This window comes from Formica exsecta, unplaced genomic scaffold (genome assembly GCF_003651465.1).
Source record: "Formica exsecta isolate Colony F162 unplaced genomic scaffold, ASM365146v1 scaffold18, whole genome shotgun sequence".
In the NCBI taxonomy this organism is placed as follows: Eukaryota; Metazoa; Arthropoda; class Insecta; order Hymenoptera; family Formicidae; genus Formica; species Formica exsecta.
Genome location: NW_021849113.1, coordinates 695,756 through 706,499, shown reverse-complemented (window position 1 = coordinate 706,499; position 10,744 = coordinate 695,756). Strand labels below are relative to the sequence as shown.

Below are 10,744 nucleotides of genomic sequence, written 5' to 3'. Positions count from 1 at the left end.
GTAAGAGCGTGGGGGGAGGACGGTAGAGGGAGAGGGAAGAGATGCACCGCGTGCGAATATTCCCTCCTCGTGGGTTCTGCGCGCGATGCCTAAACCCCAAAGGGAGGTGGGATACAGCGTATATACCCCTTTTCCCGCCCACCCGTTAGATGCGACGAGAGTGCACGCTGCACTCTCCCTCCTCGCGTCGCATTTCCCCTCTTCGTCCCTCTTCCTCCCCCGTTCCTTCACCGACTCCGGCTCACTCAATCTCTCTCTCTTTCTCCTTCTCGCCTCCCACTCTCGTCACACAAAGTTGCAACCCGTAGTTGTCTCTCTCTCGCTCTTATTTATCCTTCTTTCTCTCTCTCTCCCCACTATACTGTTAGCTTCCCACTCCGGTTTTCTTGTCCCTACCAAGCCGCCGAGCCACCCACCTAGTACCACCCCACTCTCGAGTACCCTCCGTGCATCTCCCTTTCACGCTACGAGAGTACTCCTTCGGCCCTCTCTCTCGCTCTCTTACTCTCCGTGTCTCTTTCTCTCCGTCTCTCTCTCTCTCTCTCTCTCTCTCTCTCTTTCTCGCTCGCACATGTCACGCTGTCGGCGATCGGCGCGCCAAAGTGCGGCGACAGGCGTCGCAAATTCGCTCCTCGCGACTTCGGCTCCACTCGGTCGGTTCCGAGCGCCGGCCGGAGGAATTCGCCAGTATGCGCCGCGCTGCCTTGCCGGCAAGTTGTACGTAGTGTCAGTAGGTTTCCTTTACCTCATATCCGTCGTATACGAGAGTACGAGTCGTCATTTATTTCGAGCGATTTTGCGCGCACGTTCGCAAGTCCTTCTCTCTCTTTCTCTCCTCTCTTCTTTCGCGCCGAACGGGGTTGAAAGCGCGACCATCGTCACGACAGACGGATTCTCATCCCGAAGGAGACTCGTCCACGTGTGTCCGACACGAGAGAGGCGCGATCGACCTCGCGATCGCTCGGAGGAACGCGCGGAGCGACAGCTCGCCGGCGATCCCGAGGATCCCGAGGATAATCGATGAGAGATACCAGGAAAAACGGTCCGCCGAGAGCAACGAGGGCACCAAGGATCACCGTCAACGCGATCGCGCCATCGGCGAACTCTAGGGAGGATCGCGTCGTCGCTAGCCGAACACGGAGAGAATCACGCCGCGACGAGCAGCCATCATCGTCATCATCAGTGACGACGTAGAAGAGTAGACTCTCGCTCGGCTCGTGCTGGCGGGCCAAGTTCCTATCAAAACATGGCCACGTGACCCCCGGACGGCACGGCTTGTAAACACAGAGTTTGACCACGTGGTCTGCTCCCTCCTTCCGCCGCGTCGTGCGCCTATCATCGTTTCTCTCTCTTCGCACCACTGGCTTCGCTCTTCTATCTTCGCTCTTTCTCTCTCTCTCTCTCGCTCTCTCTCTCGCTCTTTCACTCTCTCTCGCTCGTTCTCCCCCGCTGCCGCTGTTATCGCCGTCATCGTCGCCGTCGCCGTCGTTCTCCTTCTACGACTCTCTTGCTCGCTCGCTCGCGCGCGCTCTTTCGGCACGCAGAACACCGGAATCCTCAGTTGGTTCATCGCCGTCGCCAGTCGCACGTGAGGGCACAATCGCAGCCGCTCCCCGCGAACTCGCCGTCGAACGTCGTCGTCGTCGCTCGGCACGACAGAGTTCCCGCGCGTTCCGATCCCGCGCTCGATCGATGGTCCCTTTTGGTGGTGATGTGTCGAGGAATCGCAGTGAGAAGTAGCAGCGACGCACATTAATCTGACTTGAACGTGGACGAACGAGGACGTACGAAGGCCATCTCTCCACACACGTATACATTTGTATCTAGTGATAGTGCGACCGAAACGCAATCTGGATCGTCTCCCTCGCGCCCGAACGGGTTCTCTCGGTGTCGATCTATCATCCAATATGATGGATTCGGTTCCGGTCTCAGCTACGGGGCCGATGACCCCGTCCCAACAGCAGCAGCAGCAACAGCAACAGCAGCAGGCGCAGAAGAAGGGAGTCTCCTTCGAGTTCTCGACCTCGCCGGATCTGGAGACCGGCTTCGAGCCACAGACCAGAGCCCGTTCCAACACATGGCCGTTACCGCGACCCGAAGGATACGTCGAGGGCAACGCGCCCGCCACGAAGGAGGGCGCCGAAGGCGGCACGCCGCCCCATCAGACCCAGCTGGCTCAGGGCGGTCTACTGACGGTGAAGAAGAACTCGTCCAGGAGGAACGCCTGGGGTAACCTCAGCTACGCTGACCTGATCACGCAGGCGATCACCAGCGCGCCCGATCAGCGGCTCACCCTCTCACAGATCTACGAGTGGATGGTCCAGAATGTGTCCTACTTCAAGGACAAGGGTGATAACAACAGCAGCGCCGGTTGGAAGGTAAGCGAACACTTTTCCACTTTCGTATGTGTGTGTGTGTGTGTGTGTGTGTGTGTGTGTGTGTATGTTCTAGTCAGAAGGTAAACTCGGGATTAGACGATCAAAATTTAATCCTGTGTCACGAAACACTTTTTCCAAAGCGTGTTTTTAATGAGAATCCCAATGACAAACGCGCGACCTTTCTAGCGTTGAATCTTCCTTGATCTCTTGGGACAAGTTTGAAGAGGTCACGCTTCGTGATTTCAAGATATATGTATAATTCGTTAACGGAGCGATATGCAAACGACTAGCAGTAAAACGTAAAATTCGTGTCGACACATTAATTCTCGCGTTAATGATTCTTCCTTGCTTATCATCGAGTGTCACATTGGCCGAAGCGTCCTTGTTTTTCGTCTTAACGCAAATGCGCAATAAAATTTTTCTAAAACGATGACTCACACGAGACGCAATAAAATACAAAAAGTCCACGTTCCTGGAGCCATCGTTATGGCCGGAGTTTCATTTAATGCAAGAAACGCGATTTTTATCACGGGTAACCCGAGTTCGAACTAAATGTGCGGCATGAATGCCGAAGTCACTCCAGAGTCACGTTTACACGCTAGTATAAAAACTTCCGTTCTGTATGGAAACAATTGTGACACGCGACAGTGCGAAGGTTAGAGCGCGAGAATTCATCCGGCGGGAATTCGTGCGCATGATATTTTTGATGATTCACGTCGCGATTACATTACGGACGGACGTTTTAGACAATATCTTCAGTCCGGGAGGAGCTATTCTATTTTATAATTTTAATACACTCGTGTAAAATTTTAATAATTTTAATAATTATTAAAATTACGATTATTCATCGATTTTATTTTTCTATAATTCCTCTGTTAATTCCTTTCGATTGTCATTCGATTGTGAAAATATTGCTCCTATAAATTCTTGTTTAACATTTTTTTAATTAATGGAAACAGTGGATATCTCGAGTAGCTTGAAACTACGCTTTACCGTTGATAAGAGAAGAAGCTTATCTAAACGATAAAGAAAGGATAGTAAATACATCAAACGTTTATTTCAACAGGAATCGAATCTATTTTACATAAATTACGTACGCGCATCGTAAATTTTAAACTTACGACATTGTAATCTTTCGAGGAAAATAAAGGTCACAGTTATCGCGGTAAACATAACGAAAATCGCAACTGTTTATTATACGATTAAAACGAAATATTAAGTTATAGTCTTATAAATCATTAATTGTTGATTAATAACAAAATAGCTTGTATAAACGACAGTTGATCTTTTAATGAAATTAAACAAATGTAACGCGAATACGAGTCGAACAAAACGTTAGAACCGTGAAGCAGCGAGTGTTTATTTAGCGCGGCGCACATAATTAAAACGTTAATAATGCATTATAGCGTTTACAATTATAAAGCTCGTGCTTCTGGGTCGACGGGCTCGACGTTACGCGTTACGTATATGACCGGCGAGATATCTCTCGTTTTTGTGTTTCGTTCACTAATTAGTCATCAACATTTCGAAGTAATTCAATCTTGAAAACCTGCAGTTGCGCGTGTGTAATTGTTAATAGTCTTCTACGCAAATTATGTCTGTCGACGTTCGAACCTACTTTGTTGGAACGACACTTTAAATAGCGAGAAAAAAAAAATTTTTTTTCTTTGAACTGGACGAATATTTCTTCGGCGTTTTTTCCAGAGTTTCTTTAATTTGGCACTTACGTCATTTTTTAATCTCTTTCATTATTTCTGATATTTTAACAGAGAAAGAGAGAGAGAGAGAGAGAGAGAATTGCAATTGTCAGATTTTCTATGATTAAATAGTTAAAATAAGATAAAAATTATATAGAAATTATACACAACTGGTATATTATTTTTATAAGGATCTTTCACAATTCATAAAGAGATAGAGACACATATTGGACAACTAATATCTTTTTGTTTAGATAAAATAGTAAAAATTCCAACTTAATCATTAATACTGCGTTTATTAGCCATTTAACTTATCATGAAATTGTTCGCGTGTAAAAAGCCGCATCTTTTTACTCATATTCTCGAATTGACACTATTAGTACTCGAGGTGTACAAGGATATTTTAAGAAAATAAATCAATCTTACTATAAAAAAATTAATATTTCCAATTGTACGCAGCATGATTAAAGTTAGTAAAGTTGTTTTGACGCATTTGAATTGAAGTTGTTTTGACATATGAAGGAAAAGTTATTGCAATCCTTATTCACATAGCCAATAGAGTCCAAGTTTGAGGACCTCTCGTAATTCTCGAACGCCTTAACCAATTGACAAATGTCACGACGAATATATTTTCCATCCATGTGTTTTCCTCGCTTCTCCGTTATTTAAATGAAATACGAGAAATTGCCGGTTATGGAGGAATACCTTTGGTGTACTCACGGTCGCTCAATTATCGCTTGTCGAGCCGAGGCGTCAAACTCGTGGCGAGAATTCGCGTTAAAAATCCACGGAGGCGAGGAACTTGCGGATGCAAGTCGCGCAGAGCGACGGCTACAGCTGCAGCGTGCAGTCACGTGGCGCGGAGGAGAACCGACGGAGAGAGAGAGGTATATATATATATATATATATATATCTGTATCTCTTCTTCTCTGTGTTTCCCGCGCGCGCACGGGAATGCATACCGATGCAAAATGCAGCAGCGCGGGGAGAGTTTAAGGCCCGTTTGCACCGTCGATTCGCGCATCGCCATCGCCATTGTCGTCGTCGTCGTCGTCGTCGTCGCTGCCGGCCATCATCATCATCGACGTCACGCCGGGTCGAAGTACACGCATAAATCGATGCCGCCGGACGGACAATCGTCGTGGCTCGTTTCGCTCTCTTCAGACGACATTACGACGCGCATTATTTATGCACGGCTTAGTGTGCGGCACGCGAAAATGTCCGGCGAAAGTTCAGGGATACGCGGTTCCGAGAATCGTTAATCGGAGGAAAGGGAAGAGATTCTCTTCTTGCCAGCGTGCACTCTCAACGAGTTATTCGTTATTTCATTCGGATGCCACATCGGTCATCGGCGGATCATGATGTCGGAAATGAGGAAATCGCGAGAAATTGTATAGATAAAGCCTCGTTTTTATGACCGATCGTAAGTCTTTTCTCCGATATCAACGCGAATATATTGCAATGTTACATTTATTGTACGAGTGAGACGTTATTAAATAGACGGTATTAATGATGTAGATATCACGAGTGCAAGTGGAACTTATTCATCAAGCGCGCTTCTTATCCCCTTTTATATCAAGGTCCTTCCGCACTTATATGCGCGCTTATCACGCGTGCGCTATTAATTACGTTGCTACAAGTATTATATGTAGTTACTTATGGTAACATTGTTGTTACTCGAGTAACGAGCACAATAATTGGTGCTCTTTCCGGCGTGCAATCGCGCCTCCGCTAGTCGAGAAATTTTTATTAGCCCGCGCGCGATAACGCGGACGATGCGCGTCTCTCAGCGATGCGTTTCGTCGGCGTGGTGTGAATTAAATTTTACGCGTGAATCGCTCAGACCTTCGTCTCGGATGTGGTCTGTTGATAGTCTCTCCTGCATGTATTTTTCAATTTTACACTGTAAAAAAGCGTTGACTGAAACTTCAGACAAAGTATCCGCAGCTTTTTTGCAGACACACTGTCTGAATTTTCAGACACACTTCAATTTTTAGACAAATTCTCCTGATCTTTCAGAAAAACGACTCTAATAATTAAGATAGATTGCCTGAAATTTTTTTCAGACACTCAGATTTGAAAATTCAGATAAAAACTGAATTTAAAAAAAATTTTTTACAGTGTGATTGTCTACTTTTGAAGCTTCTCGCGAGATTTAACACGTAATGACGAAAAAGCGGTTTACTTTACAGATTACCGCTAAATTTCCACGAGTGCCGCTTGCCTATAACGTTATAGCCGCATCTATAAGAGACTCTATAAGAGCGCTATATGAGAGGTCGCGAGAGAAAGGTGGAGAGGAAAAATAAGGGGACTGACAGTGAGAGGGCTCGCGTTTCTCAGCCGAGATGTGAAAAGCCCTTAAGCCATCGCGCTGTTGGATAGAGCAGCCTAATTCTCTCCTCCACTCCCTCCCCTCCCCATCTCCTTTTTATATAGCGGAGGCTTGAAATTCTAGCGCAGCGCGCGCGCTAGAGAGGAGAGGTGTCGAGGAGCCAAAAACGTCATTCATCCGTCTGGTTTGAAGACCAACGCTGGTTGGCGCCCGTCATTACAAAACTCTCTCCTCTCCTCCCCTCCCCCCCCCTTCCAATCCTCCCCGTCCCGTTCCCTGAGACCGGCTGATCCACCGGTCTCAGTATCCTTCCATGACGATTAGAGACGGCCCGGCGCGCTCTAACGACCGACAGTGAGCTCGACTGAGAATGTCCGACCGTCCCTCCGTTTCTTCGCGATATCTCCACGTTGTTACGGCACGGTAGATACTGGAACGCTATCGGTCAGTGAAATCGGAACACCACGGAGAATCCCGGATTCTCTCTCTGAGATCGTTATCGCCGAATTATCTCCGGTTTCTTGGAGAGAAAGAGAGAGAGAGAGAGAGAGAATCAATGTGATGTGTCGCGCAGAAGCTTTGATTTTATCTGTTAACACGCGGCGCATTCTCCTGATAATTAAAATTGTCGTGGTCATTAAATCCAAGGTGTCGACTTTGGGAGTAGTTTATGATATCAAAGCTATTTATGTCACGCGCGTTCTCTACGCAAAAGTTATATATGGAAGAATATTTTCCGACAGAATAAGAAAAAGTCTTTTTGAACATATATATAATTTTTTTTTTTTCCGATGACATCAAACGACGATCGTAGACAAATCATGATTGCTTTGCTCAACAATTTTGTACACGGATAAAAAACTTATATGGTGAAACCATCACACATACATACTGAGGCTATGGCTATTAATTTCGTCGCGTGTCATAATGAGGAATTTCCAAGGATATGCAATACGATTGATATTTTAAATAGGACTAACTACGCAGCAATTGCCGAGCCAGGAAAAAATTATAAATGCATCTGGATAGTTTCATGGTGTTCTGATTTCTCTGAACAGTGCCTTGCGTGACAATATCTCACGCGAAGTTACCTTGTAACTCTGACGTCGTTGTTTCGCGATTAGCGTGATAAGGATTGTCGACATGAAACGGTGATATATTGTGCTAATTTAAAATAGAGAGGCGATTTGCAATCTTCAAATAACGTAGGAATCTGCTTGACGTGGAAAGCTTGATGGAAATTTACTCGTCAAGAAGATAGGAGATTCTATGGCAGTAGTCGATTTAGAGTCTCGAGAAGAACTCTCGCGTTTCCACAAATATTCTTATAAGAACGTGCATTTCGCAGAATAGGTACATTTTTATATCAATGGTTACTGTATAAACAATGGAATAATTTCGCGAGGAATGATAGGCGTGATCAAATATATCGAAGGTAATTAATCGTAAGCGATAATGGAAACTGGCGGCATAAAATAGATATGACGAACGTCGAACTACAGTTTCCAGAGTCCTACTGTTCTCACGATTTGATTTGATAATTATCACAGTCCCGATACGGATTGAGTATATTAAAACGAGGCATAAAGACAGTAATCGACCATATAAACTTTTAACGAGACATCCTCGACTTAATGAAAAGCAGTCGCCGCTTTCTAATATTTCCGTCGGCCCGAAGGATTGATTGTGAATCATTCTACGAAACGGAGCACATATTAGACTCTGTGTATTATCTACATATACATGATAATTAAAGAAAATTGTAAAGAATAAAATATAAAATACTCCCGCTTAAAATAATACTCATAAAAAATAAATGGGGTGATAATTACTTAATTAACTAGGCGATTAAATATAATCAAATTTGTCTAATTACAATTAGTAATACGAATTTAAGAGAGAGAAAATAATTATTACGAAAACAAAATAGAAATAAAAGATGAAATAATAGATGAAAGAAAGAAATTATTTTTTGCACTTGTCAAATAAATAATATTCACAAAATACACACACACACACACATACACGTAATATTAAAATTAGTATAAACTAGTAGTGTTCAAAATAATATCAAAATTATTGCACATTATAATTATTACTAAAAGAATTTTGTTTAAAAAAAAAATGAACAATTTGTTAAATGGATCTGTAACACATGCGATCTCGGATATAATTGTGAGTAAAATTCTGCATTGTAAAAAAAAACTTGGCACGGTTCGAGATGCGTGTATCGTCTCATATCCCCCGCGTGAACAAATTAATGGAAGCATAAATCATGCAAAATCGGAAGCGCGCGCACGTAAAGTGTCATAATCGACGGAGCGAAAAATTCACTCCGCAGCTCCGAGTTTTTCCACGGAAAAGCGCGCTGTGTTTTATCACGCAGTCATTAAGCGAGGGTTAACGGCGCAATTAGCGTGAATCGCCGGCAGACCGCCCAACGCGTTTCGAAAATTACTCGCGTTATGTATAGAGTCTAATTTTATCGGATCGGAGAATCAAAATTTGCAAACATAGATTACGTTATCCAAAATTTTTTCGGAATCGATCTTCGCTCAGCAAAATCGATTTACGTTTTTTTCCAAATTTATCAAACATTTTAGCTTAGACTTTATTCAACTTTAATTAAAAAACATTTTAGCTTAGATTAAAATTTTATAAAAACGAGATACGTTATTGAGTAGTTAAAAAATGAAGTAAATAAACATATTTTATTATCATTTACATTTATGAAGCTGATATATTTTTATATTTAGTTATCAATTTCGCTTTTAAATCAAATAAAATGGGAAATAAAATCTCTTCAGATCCACATTTATGGGAATCATTTTTTTGTTTTTGAGGACACTCGATACAAGCCCGAAAATTTCTTTTCTCTATACGCGTTTCGAAAATTATTCGCGTTATGTATAGAGTCTAATCTTAGCGGAGCAGAAGGTCAAAATTTGTAAACATAGATTACGTTATCCAAAATTTTTTCGGAATCGATTTTCGCTCAGCAAAATCGATTTACGTTTTTTTCCAAATTTATCAAACATTTTAGCTTAGACTTTATTCAACTTTAATTAAAAAACATTTTAGCTTAGATTAAAATTTTATAAAAACGAGATACGTTATTGAGTAGTTAAAAAATGAAGTAAATAAACATATTTTATTATCATTTACATTTATGAAGCTGATATATTTTTATATTTAGTTATCAATTTCGCTTTTAAATCAAATAAAATGGGAAATAAAATCTCTTCAGATCCACATTTATGGGAATCATTTTTTTGTTTTTGAGGACACTCGATACAAGCCCGAAAATTTCTTTTCTCTATACGCGTTTCGAAAATTATTCGCGTTATGTATAGAGTCTAATCTTAGCGGAGCAGAAGGTCAAAATTTGTAAACATAGATTACGTTATCCAAAATTTTTTCGGAATCGATTTTCGCTCAGCAAAATCGATTTACGTTTTTTTCCAAATTTATCAAACATTTTAGCTTAGACTTTATTCAACTTTAATTAAAAAACATTTTAGCTTAGATTAAAATTTTATAAAAACGAGATACGTTATTGAGTAGTTAAAAAATGAAGTAAATAAACATATTTTATTATCATTTACATTTATGAAGCTGATATATTTTTATATTTAGTTATCAATTTCGCTTTTAAATCAAATAAAATTAGAAATAAAATCTTCAGATCCATACATTTATAAGAATCATTATCCTATTCTCGAGCACACTCTCGATACAAGCCCCAAAATTCCTTTCCTCTATACGCGGTGTGTATTTCGAGTTATAGACGCGCTCGGTTGAGTTTAAAGGAGGCTTCCCGCGTTATTTTTGCACGACCGGCGTCGTTGCCGCATCTCTCTTTCACCGATCATTCTCTCTTCCAGTTACTCTCTCCTCGGATTCTCCCGTCTCTTTTCCCCTCTCACTCTGTCCTTCTCTTTTCCGTTTCAGCCTCCGTGTGCGATCTTGCGACGCTACCATGTTGCCAATATCGTCATCTCGAGATCATCTGCTCCCCCGCCCACTTTCGGGTCCGGTGCGAACGGGACCAGTAAAAGTTTCCATCGGGATTCCTACATTCGTCAATTTCTCGGACTTGTTTCGACGCAGCGTTCTATCCATTAAGTCGTTCTTGCATCATTTCATATTTTATTAAGAAATTTTTTTTATGGAAGTGAGAAGAACGTTTTTGTAGATATTAATTATAATATATACGCGTTATTTTTATTAATCTAAGTATAAAATATGAAATCTTTAAATATGTAAAATATATTACGGTCATAATTCAATTATACACTGAGAAAAAAAAGTTGTTAACTTGACTAAATGCGTTC

The 10,744-nt window shown here is 42.1% G+C and overlaps 1 protein-coding gene across 1 annotated transcript; it reads left to right on the top strand.

Annotated features, from left to right (window-relative positions):
* Positions 1-1,393: 1,393 nt before the first annotated feature.
* On the top strand, positions 1,394-10,542 carry LOC115233630 (forkhead box protein O-like). The gene is made up of 2 exons (XM_029804169.1): positions 1,394-2,378; positions 10,362-10,542. The coding sequence occupies exons 1-2, from the start codon at positions 1,908-1,910 to the stop codon at positions 10,533-10,535; spliced, it is 645 nt and encodes a 214-aa protein (XP_029660029.1). The 5' UTR covers positions 1,394-1,907; the 3' UTR covers positions 10,536-10,542.
* Positions 10,543-10,744: the final 202 nt, after the last annotated feature.